This window comes from Gekko japonicus, unplaced genomic scaffold (assembly GCF_001447785.1).
Source record: "Gekko japonicus isolate JY-2015 unplaced genomic scaffold, Gekko_japonicus_V1.1 scaffold10, whole genome shotgun sequence".
Taxonomy (NCBI): Eukaryota; Metazoa; Chordata; class Lepidosauria; order Squamata; family Gekkonidae; genus Gekko; species Gekko japonicus.
This window is the reverse complement of record NW_015167526.1, coordinates 2,679,846-2,700,545: the sequence shown is the minus strand read 5'-3', so window position 1 is coordinate 2,700,545 and position 20,700 is coordinate 2,679,846. Positions and strand designations below refer to the sequence as shown.

At 47.4% G+C, this 20,700-nt stretch overlaps 1 protein-coding gene across 1 annotated transcript in view; it reads left to right on the top strand.

Moving 5' to 3' along the window:
- Window positions 1-1,411: 1,411 nt before the first annotated feature.
- Window positions 1,412-20,700, top strand: part of ALDH2 (aldehyde dehydrogenase 2 family (mitochondrial)) — a 23,336-nt gene continuing 4,047 nt past the window's right edge. The window contains exons 1-9 of the mRNA XM_015413226.1: window positions 1,412-1,643; window positions 8,271-8,375; window positions 12,281-12,421; window positions 13,079-13,158; window positions 14,248-14,359; window positions 15,526-15,654; window positions 16,235-16,348; window positions 18,926-19,028; window positions 20,273-20,457. Of these exons, the coding sequence (XP_015268712.1) occupies window positions 1,506-1,643; window positions 8,271-8,375; window positions 12,281-12,421; window positions 13,079-13,158; window positions 14,248-14,359; window positions 15,526-15,654; window positions 16,235-16,348; window positions 18,926-19,028; window positions 20,273-20,457 (1,107 nt within the window). The 5' untranslated portion in view covers window positions 1,412-1,505. The remainder of the gene's footprint in view (window positions 1,644-8,270; window positions 8,376-12,280; window positions 12,422-13,078; window positions 13,159-14,247; window positions 14,360-15,525; window positions 15,655-16,234; window positions 16,349-18,925; window positions 19,029-20,272; window positions 20,458-20,700) is intronic.

Sequence of the window (20,700 nt, the reverse complement as noted above, 5' to 3'; positions counted from 1 at the left end):
AGTGGGAAAGTTGCCCTGGACAGGGTGAGCACCAGGCCCGTAGCTAACATGGGGCCCATGGGGCCCGGCCCCCTTGTGTTTCTTCTGGGCCCCCTCCCTTTGGGGCTGCCCCCAAAGTGCTCTAACTTACCACCTGCACTGTACTTCCATTTAATTAGCTGGCGGGCCCCCCCAAGGCCCCCTTCCAAAGAATTCCCTAGCTACGGGGCTGGTGAGCACCACAAAGCAAGGGGGTAACCTGCACAGCCTTTGCTTTCTTATAAACCAGTACTGACCTCAGAAGAAACAATACAAGCCAGAAGCAACTGGGAGACCAAACAGTCTTGGGGGGCAACTTAAAGGGTATCAAACCTGGGGAAGCGACAGGTCTTCCCTGGGTGCCTGGTGGCAGAGGTGGGGAGGGCAAGGTGAAATGCTGGTAATGGGATTTGTGGCAGAAAAGGAGCCCCCAAAAAACTGGTCCACACAAGGATTGCAAATGTGTGCGCCTGGAGAAACCAATGCACTCCGTCCCAACCAGAGCCCTCCTACTATGCATCTTTGCCATAGGGGATGTAGCAGCTTCTGGTCCGTGCTTCAAAAGCTCCAGCAGCCGGAGATTCTTCACTCAACACTTCACCTGGCAAAAGCCTGGTGAATCTGCGCGTGTAAATTCATCACTCGATGACAAGTCGATTTGCACATGCGGTTGGGGCCCCACGTTGAGACTTCGCTGTCCCCTTCCCCCATGAAGTCGGTAGACGAATTCAGCTCTCGATAGTTCCAGGTGCTCAGCCGTGTTGGTCTGAAGCGGTAGAACAAATTTAGAGTCCGGTCAGGCACCTTTAAGACCAACAAAGGTTTATTCATGGTAAGAGCTTTCGTGTGCTAGGCACCCTTTGTCAAATATGTTTGGAAAGGAAGCCAGATGTCAAACTTATAGATACAGGCTGAACAGCAAAGTAACATGTGACACGATGCAGATGCTTTAAGATATTCAAAGTGAAAACCTTTACTTTGAAATTGAATGTCTTAAAGCATCTGCATCGTCATGTTACATGTTAATTTGCTGTTCAGCCTGTATGTATAAATTTGACATCTGGTTTCCTTTCCGCTGTATTTGAAAAAGTGTTCATGCACACGAAAGCTCTTGCGTTGAATAAACCTTTGTTGGTCTTAAAGGTGCCACCCAGCTCTCGATAGTCAGGCGCAGAGAAATCCTGCGGTGCGTGCCGCGCATATGAACGCATCCAGCGCACGCCGCACTCCGAGGCGTACATGGCGAGATCGCGCTAGAAAAAAAGCGCGTTTGGCGGAGTAACGCGTCTCGCTGGTTTCCCTTTAGTGGGAGGGTCTTTCTCGCCCTCCCCCTCCCGCGGCGGCTGTCATTGGCTGCTCGGAGGGAGAAGGCGGCGCTCGGGTCAGTCCGCGAGCAGAGAAAGGAAGCAGGCGAAGGAGCCCCGGGCAGAGAGACTTGGGCGGAGCTGCTGACCGCAGGACGATCCAGACTCGCTTTCGGAGGCAACATGTTGCAAGCGGCGTTCCAGACTCCCTGCAAGGCGGCTCCTCTCCGCCTGCTCCTCGGCTGCAGACCTTTGTCCTTTGCGGCCGCCGCCGCTGCCGTCCCGCAGCCCAACACGCGGCCGGACATCTCCTACAAGAAGGTAAGGCGCTCCAGGGCTCCGTTTGCACGTGTGGACGGTCGGGAGCCGGAGGAAACGTTGCGCTGGTCCCTGGCTGGGCTTTCGCCTCAAGTGGGCAGGGCCCCGCGCGGGGGAGAAGACGCACCCGCGCGTTGGGTTCTGCTTCACAAGTTATGCTGGTTAATGCGACGGGACAGCAGAGTTCCGAGGCATAGGCAGAACGCCCTGGCTTTCCGCTCTCTTGTCACCTGTTGCTTCTTTGATACCTCGGTGTCTGCAGGTAATGTGGAGGTGGTGGGGAACAGGGCGGCATTTCTGCCTTTCGGGAAAGGATAAGTTGCAACTTAGCGCCCCTGAACACATGCAGAGTGCTTTTGCTTTTTACGGCTCACTAGCGCCTTTTCTGTTCCATAGCTTGAAATTTGCAAGCCAAACAACTTCAAAAAGTGCAGAGCTGGCGTTTTTTACTGGTGAAAAAGATGGAGGAGAAGATGCAAGTGCCTCTGAGGGAACTGCAGGGTGCTTTTCTTTGCCATGAATACAGAAGCAGGGGGAAGTATTAATGTAGCTTCCTGCAGGCACTGAGCCCAAAGGAGGAAAGATTAGGTGAATGCCTCCCCCCAGCAGGTACATCAAGGCGGGTAGCCCTGCTGGTTTGTCTGTACCAGCAGAAAAGAGCCAGAGTCCAGGAGCACTTTAAAGACGAACAACATTTGTGGCAGTGGAGGAGCATCCAGGAGTCGCTGCTCCCATCTTCAAATAGCCACAAAAGCTCCTCCTCGGCCACAAATTTTGTTCGTCTTTAAGGTGCTCCTGGACTCTGGCTCTTTTCTGCAGTGTGAGCAAGTACAGAGTGCTGCGCAGAGCACATTACACACACCAGAGATGAGGGGAGCGATCTTTCAAGGTCAAGGAATGGGGTTTTCCAGTAGACCACAAGTCCGTTGTTCCCTCTAAGCTGAGTTAGTGTGAGCCAGCTCACAGTTTTCTAGCCTCTGGCTCACACATTTTTGTCTCAGCTCAGGAAGGAGGGCTCCAGAGCAAACTAATTTATTCAGTAGCCAAATCGCTCGCTCACCACTTTAATGCCAGTAGCTCACAAAGTAGAATTTTTGCTCACAAGACTCCACGGCTTAGAGGGAGCATTGACAACCTTGGCCTCTCTTCTGTGTGAGTTTTTAACAGGGGTTAACCACTACCCCAAAAACCCAGAGCGGAAAAAAATAATGCAGCTGTGCAAAGGAGAGGAGAGTGTCAAACCCGCTATACGTTTTATTGCTCACAGAGTCCAAGTCACCGGAAGTCTGACAGAAAGGTCCCAGCCGCCAGCATTTGCTTCTCTTCTCTTTAAAGCATGGTAGTTACTCTTCTGAGAACTAAAGGTGGGACTTGGCACCCCCATGCTCGGCAGTCATATCTCTGTGCTCCAGGCTGGCTGGGAGCCCTCAGTTGCAGGGAGGAAATAAGGCAAGCTGAACTCCTTTGAAACGTCCTCCCAGTCTGGTGTGTGGATCCCGGGAGAATGTGAAATTAAAGGAAAGGGTGTCTTCATGCATGTGCGGAGTGTGCTGGCCGGCTGCAGGCCATGCACACATATCTGTACCCAGCACCTGTTTAGGAAAACTGAACTGCTGGCTTGTGGGAGGGGGTGCTGCACCCAAACCACGCTGAACACGCCTGATCTCAGAAGCTAAGCAGGGTTGGGTCTGGTTAGTGCTTGGAGGGGAGAATATTGGGTGCTGTAGGCTTTTTGGGGGTGCAAGGACAGTGTGGCTCAGGTGCAGAGCACCTGCTTGGCATGCAGAAGGTCCCGGTTTCAATCCCTGGTATCTCCTGCACTGTACTTGCTCCGGCAATACCAGGCAGAAGGTAATGGGAAAGGCTCCTGCTCACCTGAGACCCTGGAGAGCTGCTGCCGGTCTGAGTAGGCAAGACTGACTTTAATGGACCGAAACAAAGTTTGAGTCCAGCGGCACCTTTCAGACCAGCAAAGTTGAATTCCAGGTATAAGCTCTTGTGTGCATGCACATGAAAGCTTATATCCAGAATTCAACTTTGTTGTCTTCAAGGTGCCGCTGGACTCGAACTTTGTTCTGTTGCTTCAGACCCATAGGGCTACTACACCTGAATCTATTTTGATGGACCAAGGGTCTGATTCAGTAGAAGGCAGCTTCATGTGTCCGTGTGTGCTGCTTGCCATTGGCCTGAGTGGATGCTTCCTTTGGGCAGGTTATTCCCCTCTTAACAAGCCTCCTGTAGAAAAGCCAGGCGTTGACTGGGGGAGCCTTGAATCCTGTCCCAAGTGTTTATACTGCCCGCCCCCTTCCCATTTGGCTGCTCGAGCAGCTTGCTTCAGAAGTAAGAAACAAAGCTAATTCCAGCCATGGAGTCTGCGAAGTGCAGTCTTGAGCAATTTCCTTGGCTCCCGGCCTCTGTATCATGGGACGCCTGTCTCAGACTTGTGATTTGTTGTACAATATTAAGCCCTTCAGACAGATGCTGTGTCTCTCTTGCATTCTGCACAGCACTTAACAAAATATGGTGTAAAACCACCATGGAATCATAGCAGTAAGCTTAAAAATGATACAGGTCTTGGGGGAAGGGGAAACTGATCTTATAAGCCATGTGGAAAGCTGAATTCCAGGGGAGTAGTTATGTTTGCCTGTTGCAGCAAAAATAGTCCAGGAAAGCTGATGCTAGACTAAGAGATGCCACAGGACCCCCATGTCTTTTTAAGGCTTCCTAATAAATTCTCGACACTTTGGTTGTTGACTTGGAAAGAGGCCGTGAGCAGTTGCGGGTGGAGTCCGACATTCTTTGTAATGTGGTTATTGAGCTTCAAGTGCCATCAATGTTTCTGGAGCTTTACAGGATATGAGAAGGGATCAGTGTTCCCTCTAAGCTGAGTTAGTGTGACCTGGCTCACAGTTTTTTAGCCTCCAGCTCACACATTTTTTTGTCTTATCTCAGGAAGAATGGCTCCAAAGCAAACTGATTTATGCAGTAGCCAAATCGCTTGCTCACAAGACTCCACAGCTTAGAGGAAGCATTGGAAGGGATGTCCCTGCCCTGAGGAGCCTGCATTTGTCACAAGGCAGAGCAAAGAGGGGGAAAGGTGGCCAAGGCTCAGCCAGGAGCCAACTGATGTCAGAGAGGCTTACAGGCAGTAGAGGACGGGGACTCGGAAGGGTCAGGTGCAAGGCGGCTCACTGGTCTGTAAAGCTGCTTTCCTGGTGCTCAGAGAAAGGTGTGCAGCAACGTGCGCTCGGATCCTTGTCGAGCTTAGTTCATCCAACAAATCTAGCCTGGGGAGAAACTGTCAGGCATGTTGCTGGTTGTTGTTGTTCAGTCGCACAGTCGAGTCCGATTCTTCGCGACCCCATGGACCAGCTCCCGCCAGGCCCTCCTGTCTTCCGCCGTCCTCTGAAGTTGGCTCAATTTCATGTTCGTTGCATCTATGACACTGTCTAACCATCTCATCCTTTGCCATCCCCATCTTCTTTGACCTTCAGTCTTTCCCAGCATCAGGGTCTTCTCCAGTGAGTGCGCCCTTCTCATTGGGTGGCCAAAGTATTTGAGCTTCAGTTTCATTATCTGGCCTTCCAGGGAACAGTCAGGGTTGATTTCTTTTAGGATTGACTGATTTGATCTTCTTGCAGTCCAAGGGACTCTCAAGGCATGTTGCTGGTTACTGACCCTGTATTTAGGAAGCAGACTCTGGAGAGGGAAGACTCCTCTGCTTGCAAGTTCCCTCTGTGGTGTTCTGTCTGGGCAAAGTGAGGATGGGTGGCATTGCCACACTGCACCTCCATGTATTCAGTTTGTCTCCATGATTTCCTTCCACTGCAGTTTCTAACCTCCTTATGCGATGGAGATTGCCTGAGTAGCAGTGACAAGTGATCTCAGTCCAGAGCTCATGGTTTCCAGCGTGACCTGACTGGATCCCAGTAACATTGAAAGGGGCAACGATGATGGAGAGATCTGACACAAAATACTGTTGCCCAGTTTAATGTAGATAGAGTTACGAGAGAGAGTCTGTCCTGAATATGCATCATAAATATGGCATTCGCTGGTAATGGCCCCTAGCTTAGTTCTTAATAACAGTTCTAGACAAATTCTCATAGGTAAGGTCCATCAATACCATTAGCCATGATAGCTGAATGGAACTTCCATGTTCAGAGGCAGTATGTCTGTGATGGATGCAGGGGACAGATGACGGAGACAGTCCATTCCCTTCATGCCATCACCTAGTGAACTATTTTGGCATTTAGTTGGCAGCTGTCAGGATCAGAATGGAAGTAAGAGTGCAAGAAAAGACCTGCTGAATTGCACCAACCAAGAGTCCCTATGGTCCAGCATCCTGTTTCCAGCAATGGCCAGGTGGATCTAATTCTTTTGGGGAAGTGCACAAGTAGAGCATGTAAGCACCCACCCACACACCATTCATTCCTCCACAGCTGTATTCGGAAGTACACTGAACATGGAGAATGCTGAAGGTTGGTCTGATACAACTAGACTTGCACTTTCCTATACTCTTGCCAAGGAGTCGAGACACTTCATGGTGTCCTTGAAGGTCATGGTTCTGAACCTTTCCTATTGTGCAATACAGGGATCTAGATTAGTGTATCCAAAGATACTTCTGTGTTGTAAATGTAGGCCATAAGAATGGGTTTAAATATCTGGTGAGGGCTAGAAATAGCCTGCTGAAGTGGGGAGTTCTGCATCCCTTGGCAAGACTCCCTGAACGCTTGATCTGTGCTGATGTGGATTTTGAAATCCTCCACAGCTGTGGGGGAGGGGGACTTCTCTACAGAACTTCTTTTGGCTCGCCCTGAATCTTAATAGCAAAATATCAAGTGTTCCTCTCGGTCATCCCCCTGCCAGCCTGCAATGGTTCAGTCGGCACTGGCTGATAAGCAGGAAAATTAATGATAAACAAAGGCTGAGCCAATGCTTGCCTTTACAAAAAAAAAAAAAGCACACTGCATTCTAAGGAACAGCTCCAAGGCAGGATTTGGGCCATGTATCCGACACGATAATATGGGGACTGTTCCATGTTTGAGTTATTTCCAGAAGACCAAGAAGGTTGGAGGCAGTGGGAGAGAGCTCTTCCTTTGCATGACTTCCTTCTCCCACTTTAAGGAGCTTTTGAAATCCTTGTTGCAAATAAGGAGAACTGTGCTGCATATTTGACACTGCAGCTGCAGGCCAAGCTTGGCAAAGTTTCGTGTGTGTTTTTTTCTTCTTTAAAGGGACTTGCTCTGGAAGAGGACTGTAGCAACAGAGAAGGGCTTCCTTCCATCCATTTTTATCTTCCTGTGCTTCCTGTAAATGGCTAAACAGCAATTTCCTGTATTTTCTGCCGCTGTGTTTGTAAAGCATTTAATAACACTTCTTTCTGAAGCATGTTCTCATGCTTAACTGCACACTGATTTTTTTTTTTTAATGTACTTGGGAGGGTAATGTGAAAGACAAATACACATTCAACAACTACGGAGTGATGGATCCATGTACCCTAATCCCGATTAGAGGGTTTATTTCACTTAAACACCACCAGTACTGCTAAATCAAACAGTGTGTTTTGCCCAGTAGTGTGTACTTTTCTGAGCCTTGAGTACCTTTAACATATTGATAAAGTCTCTTATAAGACACAGATTACGAGGTTTAGATACCGGGAACAATTGTATTGTGCAGCTGTTCCATACTGTGACAGTTCTCTGGAGTTAGTTGCTGTAGTCTCTGGAGTCTCGGGCATATTAACTGCCTCACACAAAGTTTTAGTTCACCCATCCCCATCCTGTCTCTCCAAGATCTCAGGCAGAAATCAGTTTTCCAGGGGCTGGATCTTAATGGATCTGTTCTGCTGATGGTGGCCTCTTCCTCTGTCTCAGACAGTTCTTCAAACTTCTTGTGATGGGAAATTTCCACCACTTGCAAAATGGAGCAGCAGAATCCAACTTGATGGTTCTTTAACTGGAAACTGAACCTGGATTTTCCATTGTGCCAAACACATGCTGGACACACACACACCCTTCACAAGAACACGGTGCGCGCCAGTCATCAGGAAGAACTCTGCTGGATCAGATCAAAGTCTGCCTAACTCTGCATTCTGCCTCCAACCATACTTAGCTGAATGCTTCTGGGAACTTTGCAAGATCCAAAGGCAATAGCCTTCCCTGCTGACTGTGCCCAGCAGGCCACATTCGAAGGTCTACTGTAGGGATGTTCAAAGATGCTCCTTTTTAGTTTCTGCCAGTTTTTATATGCTATCATTTGTGGGCCATTTTGTTTCAGTTCTTTTTCTCTTATGCAGTTGACACAATTAGAACTTTGAAGTCCCTATAGGACTCTCAGCCACTGTAAATAACCTATTGAGAAGTAGGGGTGTGTTTTGGGTGGCGGTTTCTTGGGGGATATAAGCCAGCCTGCGAGCCGGCCAAAGTCGTCTTGTTCCTGATCGAATAAAGTACGCTTTGCTGAAATCACTCTCCGTCTGTGTACTTTTCAGTCCCATTTACCTATATTGTATTAATGGACTCATGAAACATGTTCTTAACCATTAGTCAGCCTCCTTAGCCAGCTGAAGCATTCCCAGTCCCTCCTGAGCTAAAGCTCCTGAGTGCTTATTGGTGGGTTTCTTGTTTGCAGATTTTCATCAACAATGAATGGCACGACTCCACCAGCAGGAAAACATTCCCGACCATCAACCCATCCACAGGCGAGGTCATCTGCCAGGTCGCCGAAGGAGACAAGGTAAATGCAAAGTAGTGCAGACGCTGGAACTGAAAAGAGGGTGCAGAGAGTGATCAATAGCAGGAGCATGGAGTCAGATCTTGTTTTACGAAAGTTGGTAAACATTTGTCAGTTCTGATAAGACGGGTCCAAAGGTCCATTCCTTTCATTTAGGTGTGTGATTTTGGATATTATTTGGTAGTCCTGCAATCATTTTAATCCACTTCTTAAGGGATCAGTGGGTGGTATTCTTTGTTCTCCCCAATATTTGGCATGCAGTTCTCCAGGAACTCAACTCATTTATTTGTTTGTTGATTGGATTTATCCCCCGCCGAAGCAGGCTCAGGGCAGCTACCATTTTTCTGTCCTGAATAAATCAACAGAAGCAACATGTATCTTATATCCCAGGGGGTCCTCAATCAATCTTTCTGCAGGTACCTTTGGAACTCTGATACAAAATGGTGGGCACAGTCACAAAACAGCTGCCAGAGGAGACAGAGCCAGCCACAAAATGGCTGCCACAGCTTACCTTCAGTTACATGATAAGAACATAAGAGAAGCCAATGTTGCATCAGGCCAGTGGCCCATCCAGTCCAACACTCTGTCACACAGTGGCCAAAAATACCAGGAGGTCTGTCAGTGGAGATCATTATGCTGTGGTGGCAGGTGCTGCCAAAGCAGCATTTTTTTAAAAAAAAATCTGCACAGCCAGTCAGCAGGCTTGCTAGGACAAAGCCCCACTTGCCTTGCCCATTTTCTTAAAACACTTGGTCGGCACTATGTTGGGGTCCCCTGTTGTATCCCAAACTGTCATTTATTTCTGACGAGATCAGGCGTGTTCAGGGTGGTATGGTCGTAGGCATTTATTTCTGACAAAATATCTCTCCAAGGACTGAGCCAGGAACTTGTCATCGGCCTCAAGCATGCTGTCCACCTTTGTAACAGAGAGATAAGGATACTGGCCTAACTTGCAGGGTTGTTAACAAGGATGAGAGAAGCAATGGATGAGAAGTGTTCTCTATAGACTGATCTGTTACTTGGTAGCCATATTTTATGGCACAATAAGTGGAAGCTGCGGTGGCTCAAGTGGTTAAGACGCTGAACTGCAGGCTGTGGAAGGTCGGTAGTTCAGCAGTTCAAGACCCGAGTGTAATGGTTGAGGAAATTCTACTTCACTGTATCTGAGGAAGTGTGCATGCACCCGAAAGCTTATACCTTGAATAAAACTTTGTTGGTCTTAAACGTATCACTGGACTCAAATATTGTCCCCCCTTAGTATGTGTGTCTTTAAGCTGTCTTGAGCTTTAACACCTAAAGCTTACCTGCTCCTATGGATTTCAGCCCCATACCAAAAATAACTTGCTCTCAGCATAGAAACCTCTGCCCGTCCTTTTGTCTGCTTCTCAGGAAGCTGCAGAACAAACATTAGCTGGGCAGCAGCTGCCGGCAAAGAAAAATGTTGGATGTAAATGTTGCTAGGTTTGCTGCCTGGGAGCCAAAGGTACCCATTTCATTCGGTGTAATTTCATAATAACGTTATCTCTGACAGGGAACCTGGATAGTTCAAAGTCAGAATCTTTTTTTTACAGTCCATGACCAGAATAAATCTGGATCGTTATATTAGCAAACAGAAATGACACAGCAAAAATTGCACAGAATCCTGGCTGCTGGCTATAGGCAAAGGGTAACAATTGATAAACAAGTCTCAGACCAGGAGGAAACCGCCAGTGGAGCTCCACGAGGAGGATCAGGAGGTTGAGAAATGTGGGTAACTGAAAATGCAATCTCAGATCTGGAATAGGCTAGTTCCAAAGTACAGGATTCTTCTTTTTAAAATGTATGCCACACGGAAGGCACTGTGGTGATATAAATTGCTACACTCTACCAAACTGTTGGCAGTGAAAAAGCAAAAAAGTGCATCCTACAGTGATGCTCTCTATGATGATTTGTGTTGCACTGAGAAATAGGAATTGTAACAGTGTTTTCCTGACTCTTGGAAACTGTTCAATTATAAACAGGTCCTTCGTTCTCTCCTGCTGGAGCTCGGTGGCTTGGATCCTTTGTTGCTGGTGGTGCGGTCTTCTCCTTAGGGTGGTAGTTTGACCACAAACATAGTTGCTTAACTGAGACGCTGACATCTGTTTAAGGTCTGCTTAAGGCAAACATTTTGCTAACTGCCACACTGTGATGCCAGCAGACACTGAACCTTGCAGGTTCAGTAAAATTATAACAATGCTATCCAGTGGAACATGCCGGGCAGCCCATGTAAGAAAGAGAATGAGGCACCATAAAGAGTTAGGGCCAGAGCAGCTCCCCATTTTTGCTTTGCAGTCCTGCCTCATGTATGGAAGCCAGGGGAGTGAGTGTGGTGTGTAGTTTCCCGGTCTAGGGAATTCTAGATCTATGGAACTTCTAAAGGTCCAGGACCCATTTGGAATCTCTGGCCACCATGTCTGCTCTTGCTGCAGAAAATCTCACTGTACATCTGCCTCAGCAGAGGGGGTTGCTGTTGAGAACCAGTGATGTAGGTTTTCCAGAAAAAATTTTCTGGGAAAATTGGACGATTTCAATTTAAATAACGTTAGCAATGGAAGGCAAATACACCATGTCCAAAGCATTGGGGTTTGTCCATCTTTCATATCCCTCATTTATCATATTCCTCGTTTAGCCCATCTAACATGATGGATTTGCAGCCCTGACAAATACAAACAAACTATATTAATATATGTGGGGTGGAAAAAATGTCCAGAAAACTTGTTTCGGAAGATTTTCCACCCCACATCATTGTTGGGAACCAGTCACTACTGAATGTATTGTTTTGTTTTGGCATACCTCCAGTAACTGTTGCTGGCCCTGCTCCCTGGTTTTGGTGTTATGTGTGTTTATGTTTTAACTGAATTATTTCATGTATACTTGCTGTTTTAATGTTGAGATGTTTGGATGCTCACTGGAGACCCTATTTAGGTGGAAAGGTGGCAAAGAAAATAAATAGTGCCCCGGTCACACAGGCTGGATATCGCGGGGGGGGGGGGGGGGGGAGGGGAGGCTAATTCCTCGGGGGAAACTAACGCGCGGCTGCCCGAGCCCACATCCTGGTCGAGGTCCCATGGTTCGGGGGAAATGCCGATCAGACGGGTATCCTGCAGCGCGGCTGCCCGAGCACACGTCCCGGTCGAGGTCCCGTGGTTCGGGGACTATGCCGATCAGACGGGTATCCTGCAGCGTGGCACAGAAGCCGCGCGGCGCGATCACACTAGCAATCGCTCTTTGTGCGCATGCACTGTTGGGCGCTGTTGCGCAACCTGCAGAGACAAACCGCACCGGGTGCCATGTAAGTCCACTGGGAATGCTATCAGACGCCCGCCCTTGGCCTGCGGTTTCAGGAAACTAGTACCTCGTAGGTACTAGTTTTTAACGCCGCACCTTCGGCGGGGAGCCACGGGTTCGCCACGGGAGCACTGCGCTTCCCAGATGTTGGGGTGAGATCGCGCCTGGAAAATCCGCGGGACTCCCGTGCCTCTCCCGCGGCAACTTTGCTGTGTGACCGGGGCCACAATTGAATTTCCATTTGACTGTGGACCTCTGGAGCTGACGAAAAGCACGGTCCAGGAAAATAAATGCACGCTCCCTCAAAACCCCTCCTTCTGCATGTATCAGTGCTTCCAATTTGTGCTCGTTCCATATACCTCCAAACTTGAACATGGGGGAGGGAGCAGAGGAGCAGCACAGGCCCATCAGTCAGTCCACATGGCTGCAGAAGTCCTGAAACAGTGCAGCTTTTCCTGGCGAGTGTGTCGCCAAGAGCATATGAGCTTAAGTGTGCCTGTGCCTCATTGTTTCTGCTTCTCTGGGGCTGCTGCTTCTGCTGGTCACATCCTGAACCACTGCTCACTGTTTACCCTGTCCTCTTTGGACTCCTTTTCCAGGCGGATGTTGACAAGGCGGTCAAGGCAGCCAGAGATGCATTCAAATTTGGATCTCCTTGGAGAAGGATGGATGCTTCCCAACGAGGCGCACTGCTGTACCGTCTCGCTGACCTGATTGAGAGAGACCGCGCTTACCTGGCTGTATGTTTGGCATATATTAGGCTTGCTCTGCTCTGTTCTCGGGGAGTGGGGGGGCACTTCCTAACAGGGCTGGTCACCTGAGAGGTCAAAAACCCTTCTAGTCCAGCCAAATATCGGTCCAAGTGTTTTCAGAAGCATTAATTTAATTAGAACATCAAAAAAGATACTTGACTGAAGTTCAACCTGCTTGTCTAATTAATCGTAAACAAGTTAGTCAGGATTGAAAAACAATAAAATATGTTTTTTTAAAAAAAAAAGTGTAATGAATTTTAACCCCCATGTACAGCAAAATAAATGTTAAAGGCAGTGGTGCTAGTTGTGGCCTACTGGAGCAGCTTTGTATTGCTGCCAGGTTTGCTGCAGGTGGGTGCGGTTTGGGGGGGGGGGCAGCCCTCACTGCTGGTCTTGCTAACAAATGTCACCAGAATGAAATAAAAAAGGCAGGAAGCTACACAGCAGCATTCTTGGCTGTGTGGGTCATTTGACCATAGCCAAAGAACAGACAAGTCGTTTGACAGTGTTTAACCGGCCAATTTGACTCATGTGCCAACTTTTCCTGATATGTTTGGGACTTCTCTAACAGACACTTGATTATGTGACGTGGGGATAGGCAAGTTGGGATTAGTTTTGGAACTGATAACTTATTTTTTGTTGCAGGCTCTGGAAACCTTGGACAATGGCAAGCCGTATGCTGTTGCCTACCTGGTGGATTTAGACATGGTCATCAAACACCTCCGGTGAGGATTTTTCAAGCTGGGGCAAATAGACTGGATCTGACAGATCCATCCCACCAATGGTAGCACTTTCTCCCAGTGCTTTCCTGAAACAAGAGACTTTGTGGGATCCAGGCCTTGGTACTCAATCCACTTGCAATTTCTTCTTCAAAACCCCATTGGAATGAACGGGAACTGTGCATGTTGGTTGTAGTCAGACCTTTTGAAGGGGACATTTCCTACTTGTGCCTTGCTTTCAGGCATTTGTATCTGCCCTTGAGGGACAGGCTTTGTCCAGCGGAAGAGCTTGGGGGATAGAGGACCACCCGCAGTGCAGATGTGAAATTCCTAAGTCACTGTATTAAATTCTCCCCTGACCTCTTTCCATCTGAATTGGGTCTAATCACTGGGCCAGTTGTCTGAGCTTTTGATCTGAAGGAGATTTGTAAATAGCCACACTGTGGATCACTTTCGGTCAACCTGGTGTGGAAGTTTTCCAGAAGTTTATTATTATTTTTTTCTCTTGGGTTGTATATGACCAATGTAAGCACATGGAATGGCAAAACCTCTGTAGGCTAATTTTTGTGTAATTTTGTATAAGGGTGCTTCTACACGAGGTCAGTCAGCCATCTGGCACGGGGGAAGCCTAGAAGCGGTACACAATGCTGGTACCCATACACAGATGTATCCACATCAATCACAGGCAGCAGAACAGAAACAGTGTCAACTGATGTACTTGCCAGGAATGTCTTGAATTTGTGTACGCCTCTCCTTTTCCCCTGCCGCCTAGTTTCTACTGTTTATACAAGTGAATAGCAAACTTATGACATTCATGATGCAGTTCATATTTTCAGCTAACAGAACTGGGCCAGAGGACAGGAGAGGTGCAGAGGTCTAGAACTGATACTAACCAGAGGCTGGTCTAGGAGGGCAGGCTGTTTAGACTAAGCAGCTGAGAATCTCCCTCAGCTTTCTGCACTGCTCCAGAGGAGGAGTCCCAGAGCAGAAGAAATACAATATTTACAATAACTGTTTTCAATACACGTAGAGTTTCCCTGCATATTCCCCCTCGTCTCAAATTTACTGCGTGAATAATCAATTGTTCCATTTCAGGTACTATGCTGGTTGGGCAGACAAATTCCATGGGAAAACTGTGTCCATGGACGGAGACTTTTTCACCTACACAAGGCATGAGCCAGTTGGGGTCTGTGGACAGGTCATTCCAGTAAGTAATGCTTACTACCCCATACATTGGAAGATGGGCGTGCTATGTTTGAGATGCGCAAGGGATCTGTCTCTGTGTTTCCATAGCCATTCAGGCAATAACCTTTCCCCCCCACTGTGCTGAAGTCAGTAGCAGATCTTGAACCCTATGCTGCCATGTTAAGATTGTCGAGGGCCTAGTGTCTACACACATGTATGTGTAAGCAGAATGGACTGAAAGTGATTTGACCCTGGATACAGAAAAAGAAGCTTCGTGAACAGAAGTCTTTCCAACGCGATTTCAGAGCCTATCCTGAAAGAAGAGAGGCCTCAGTAGCAAAAGAGTGACTTCAACACATCACATATCTCCTTAGCCTTACAAATCCTATAACAGGAGAGAAGAATATCCAGGTTTCCCTGCCGGCATCCCACCTTTGCTGTTCTTTGCCTGTGGGCTTCCTTATTTGATGCATGGCCATGATTCTGTTATTACCCATCCCATTGTGGATTTAATGCTGCAAAATCTTCCAGCTCAAGGAGCTAAAAAATCTGATCCTGGCTGTAGGAACAGGAAAGGAGGGAGTCAAGGGATTCTGCTGCACTGGGGCTGCGCTCACACAGAACATAAGCCACGCAAGAGAGACGGAAGACAGGCGGATTTTCCGGGTGTGATCTCACCGGCACATCTGGGAAGCGTAGAGCTCCCGTGGCACAACCGAGGCTTCCCGGCGAAAACGCGCTGCAAAAAACTAGTACCTCAGAGGTACTAGTTTCCGGAAACTGCGGGGCAAGGGCGGGCGTCTGATCGTGTTTTCAGTGGCATCCGGCGCCCGCCCATGTCCCCTTGCGACAAAGGGTTCCCCCCCCCAAGTCTCCGTGGATGCGCACACGCACCCAACGGAGCATGCGCATTCGTCGTGTACACAAAAAACAACAACACCAGTTTGCTGCACCGTGCACTTCTTTGTTGCGCGCAGGCTAGTCCTGTGATCGGCACCTCTCCCTACCCACGGAACCTCCACGGTACCTCCACAGGACCTCCACGGGAGGTCTGATCGCTTAACCGCGCATTTGTTTGCCCCGGGGCACACAGCCACGCTCCCCCCCCCCCTGCATTTTCCTGCCCATGTGACCGGAGCCTAGGTTATGCTAATCTCCTTTCTTCTCCACTTTGTGTCTTTACTCCAGTGGAATTTCCCACTGCTCATGCAAGCCTGGAAACTCGGGCCGGCATTGGCCACAGGGAACGTGGTGGTGATGAAACTGGCTGAGCAAACCCCTCTGACTGGGTTGTATGTGGCCAGTCTGATCAAGGAGGTAAGGAATCTGTGGGGCTCCCGCTGTCTTCCTACCAGTGTCTTTTCCCAGCGGTCATTGCTCATCTACTCATACAATCAGCAAGCTTGAGGATTTCTGCAGGCTCTCTCAGCTGCACCAAGATATTATCTAAGATTCCCGGAGAGAAGCCACAAGCTGTTGTAAAGGGTTTTAAATCCACTTTGGTTATAGCACGAAACGTCAAAGAACCCCCTTTAATGACAACAGCTGTTCTGTATCTGTCCACTTTCCGGCCAAATGCTTTACCATCTTTGGCCATCTGTCATATTTTACCTGCCCTCCGTGATTTGGGGGAGTGTGGACCACAAATGGAAACTTTGTCTCCACTTATTCGGTGAGGTCGCCATGCCCCAAAGCAATCTTATCCTAGGTCAGAAATCTACCCCAGTATTGCCTTTTCTGGCTAGCAACAGTCCTTCAGGGCCTCTGGCTGGGCAATGTCTCCCTAAGTCCAGCTGACCCCATGACCTCCCCTTGCCAAGCAGGTTCTCGATCATCGATTGGCAGTCCCTTCCTGAATCATTACGGAAGAATCACCTCTTTGTTCTTCACCTTGCAGGCTGGATTCCCCCCTGGCGTGGTGAACATTATTCCTGGCTTTGGGCACACAGCAGGGGCTGCCATTTCTTCCCACATGGATATCGATAAAGTGGCGTTCACTGGCTCCACGGAGGTGAGTAATCTGGAAGCCTGGAGCTTCTTCTGTCTGTGCCTTCAGGCAGCAGAACAGGAGAGGCCTAGCCTGCTGCTCAGCTTCCAGCTTGCTTTAACTGTTATCCTAAGTAGAGTCTCTTCCCGTGAGACTAGTTAAGTAGAGTCTCTTCCCGTGAGACCCTTAAACTTAACCTTTCACGGACGCCACGGTATTACAGCAGCCCAGCATAATAGGCCAGCATTTGTTTTGTCATACTGCTGAGGCTTAGGATGATTGGCTGCATTCTCTTTAACCATCTATTGTCAGGATTTTAATAGGACACGGTCACAGCCATGAAGGATGTTCATTTATTATTGGTATAGCACCATCTGCTTGCAGAATAACATTACAGTGGGTTGAAGAAAGGTCCCTGCCCCAAGCAGCTTACCTTCATTTCAGCAAAGGGGGGGGGGGCGTAGAGGGAAGGGAAGATTAAAGGAGAGGACAGCCAAGGGTATGTGCAAAGGCAGCTTAGCATCCTATTTGGTGGTGGGAAGTGAGATCAAGTCGCAGCTGATTACAGTGACCCTACAGGGTTTTCAACTTAGGGAAGAGATGAACAGAGGCGGCTTGCCATTGCCTCTCTGTGCAGCAAGCTTGGACTTCCTTGCTGGTTTCCCATCCAAGTACCAACCAGGGCCGATCCCACTTAGCTTCCAAGCTCTGATGAGATGAGGTCAGGACAGCTTCCCATTTAGAATTGGAATGCAGGGTGTCTGCTGGCCTGGGGTTAAGCCCGTTACCTTGAAGCTAGACAGTTAACAAGATTACTTCCTAATCGAGTCTTCCCTGATTAGAACGTTCAGGAAGCCTCTTCTGTCCCTTTCAGGCCCCATTTGCAGACGATAAATGGTTTGGAACTGAAGGCTGAGTGACAGCAGATTGTCTCACTGGCAATGAAGTGGTGGATTACATCAGCTTTTGGGGTCTTTCAGAGTACAAAGAGCCTTGCAGTTCTTTCGGGGTTTATTCTGTCTACGCATTAGCTTCACAGCTGAGGGTGGATATTTGGCCTGTGGCTTATCAAGTAGCTTCATGGTTGAGCTGGGTCAGGTAGCCCCAAATCCTCAAAGATTTAAGCCACATTGCATTCTCCCCCGTTTCAGGGTCTTTTCTAAATCCAGAAGAGCTTGGCTAACTCTGCCATCCTAAACAGAGTTGCACCCTTTTAAGTCCATCGAACATAATGGACTTAGAAGGTTATAACACTAGAATGGTACTGTAAGCCACCTTGCAGTGACAGTTAGTGGATTAACTGAGATCTTTTCCACATCTAAGAGCTCATGTTTCACATTGGCTAGAAGACTGAACTACAATTTGGGAAGCTGCTAGATGGCCTTGGGCAAGCTCCTTGTAAGCTGCTCTGAGACTCCTTTGGGTAGTGAAGGGCGGGGTATAAATCCAATCTCTTCTTCTTCTTCTCCTGGTCTTACTATCCCTGTACTGCATATTCGGGGGAGGAGGAAGTTAATACTGAGCAACTTCACAGGGCTGCTGTAAAGAATTATTAAGAGGATTTTTCAAAGCATTTGAGACACTCTAGAGAAGAGCTACCAAAGTGTTAAGTATTGTTATCTGGGAAATGTGATCCAATCAAGACTTGAACATCTTTGCTTGTAATGTGGCTTGACCTCTTCCTGATCTGGGAGAGGATCGAAACGCTTAACTTTTTGGATAGCCCTCCCGCATTGAGTAACTCTCATATCAACAACTTTTGAGTTGCCTTTTGGTAAATAAGAATACTGTGGTGAACAGCTGCTATTAAGTGTGCCTTGATGGCTGTCCAGACCAAACCAATAACCCTCAAGGAGAAGAGGTAACTACTGGAAGAGGATGAAGACATTCCAGTTCTTAATAAAATCAATTGAAAGAAACTAGCTGATAAAAGAGGAAGAGGTGGATGCAGAGGACAAATTTGAACTTCTGATTGCTATGGAGACCCTAGGATTTACGTAATCCCTCTGCAAAACAATACTGTAAACAGTCCGCACATTGATCTTAGCTTTGCAGTGTGCAAATAAAGGAGGAGGGCGAACCGGTAGCTTATGCAACACAAGTAATCCATAATGATCCAATTTCACTGCACTTCTAGCACAGTTTTAGTGCTGCATACTTCTCCTTAAATTCTTGTGACCAAAATAGTGCTGCACTTAGCTTGCAATCCTAAACATGCATACTTAAAGTTAATTGAAAGTAATGGGATTTGTTTCCAGGTAAATCTGTTTTAACATTGGGCTGTCAGGATTCAGTGGGCTTTTGCTGGGTTAACCAGCTTGCATTAGGTATATTGGGTCTGTTGCTTCTCAGGTCACCACCACCATTACTGAATTGAAAATGCCAGTGACTCTGACTCACAGTATTACCTTCACTTTTTGAAAAGAAACTAACAGTATGATGTTATCCTCTTTAGTATCCTGCCCTGGGTCCACCAGTGGGTTCGACTTATCTGGCAACTACCCAGGCCTTTGTTTTTATAACGCCTTCCTTGTCTCTCCACTGCTTCCTTGAGAGGTTCATTCTGTACATTCCACATCCTTCTCCATTTCTCCATTATAGGTTGGTCACCTAATCCAAAAGGCTGCTGCTGAAAGTAATCTGAAGAGAGTGACACTTGAGCTGGGGGGGAAGAGCCCAAATATCATCATGTCTGATGCTGACAGTAAGACTCTTTTCTTGTCAGTAGCAGTGAAAACTGAAAAGGGGGTCACATCTTCAGTGAGGCAAATTGGTTTACTGCCCTCTTAAGACAATGTTGGAGGCCTCTTGGCTGGCATGCAGCTTGGGGAAGTTTTTCAGTCTGCAAGGCGCACAAAATCGAGATGCACCTTGCAAGTCAGAATGCGGTGATGTGCCTACTCTTGCCATTCAATGTGTGTGCAAGGTGACAGGAAATAGAAGTAGGAAGTTAAACAATGAAGATTTCCGGGGGGGGATTTCTTCCATTTTCAAATTTTTATTAGTTTGATTTATTTTCAGTTTACCTTAGAATCCCAACCACAGATTAAACCCCTGATTAAGTAAAATGCTGCAGGTTAGAAGATGCCCCCTGGCCTGTTCAATTACTGTAGTAAACTATGGAGAAGCTAATATGATACAATAGTAATTTAACATTTTAGCAGAACTTCAGAAGAATTTATTTAGCAGTTAAATGGACTTGGGGGGGTTGCTCAGTAGCTGAGCACGAGCATCACATGGAGAAGATACCAAGTCATGTTTCCTTCTTGCAAAACATAAGAGGAGCTGTGTCTCCACAACGATAAAGCAAGAATTGCACAAAATGCATTGGGAATGTTTAAACTACTGTAGTGTCTTACCTTATGGCCACCTTGAATATATCTTGGAAAGGCAAGATAAAAATCTTTCAAATAAACTGACTTTCCATGCAACTTTTTTTTTTTTGTTATGATTGTTTCTTCCCCCTTTGCTTTATCTTTTGCTGTGGTTTGGTTCCTCTCTTTAATTTCCTTCACCTGAACCAAGTAACCTACACCACCTATTAAACAGTAGTAGCTGATACACATAGCATATTGTCAGTAGCTGCAATGTACATCCACTCTAAAACATTAGAAAACCTTCCTAAATATAAGAACAGCAATCACAAAGGAAGGTTTTGAAAGGTTCCTTCTTAAGTTTCTAGGAAAAGACTGGACCGGCATTCTTGCATGGGGATAATTCCGTATCTGATATCCTTTTGGAAGTGATCGGTTCTAAAAGAATGTCGCTTTAGACTGTATCCCGTATGCATAAAGACGACTTTGCCAAACTTGCATTCCTGATGAAGGATTAAATTGTAAATGGTTTCCTTAGGAAGCAGGTGTGGAATTGTGGTTGTAATTCCTTGCTACCAGTAAAGACATTTACTTTCCAGATCATCTTATAGAGCGACTTTCTTCTCTCTTGCAGTGGACTGGGCTGTTGAGCAAGCCCATTCTGCCTTGTTCTTCAATCAGGGACAGTGCTGCTGTGCTGGTTCTCGGACATACGTCCAAGAGGATATATACCATGAGTTTGTGGAAAGGAGTGTGGAGCGAGCCAAAGCCAGGGTGGTTGGGAACCCATTTGACTTAAGGACAGAACAAGGACCTCAGGTGAGAACATAAAGGTTCAAAGGTTTCTTTGTTCTCTCTTGTCCCCATCTCCTACTCCTTTGACCTTCTGTTGAAAAACCATGGGGCACTCTTGTAGAAGGTCTTGGTCTTTGAACATTATCTGGAAATAGCCCCTAGTTTAGAAAATTTGAAGACGTGTGAGTTAAAATCCATGTTAGATGGTTTGATATACGGAAATGTAGCGCCGGTTTTGTGCATTCGATAAAGTGGTATGAGGCCATG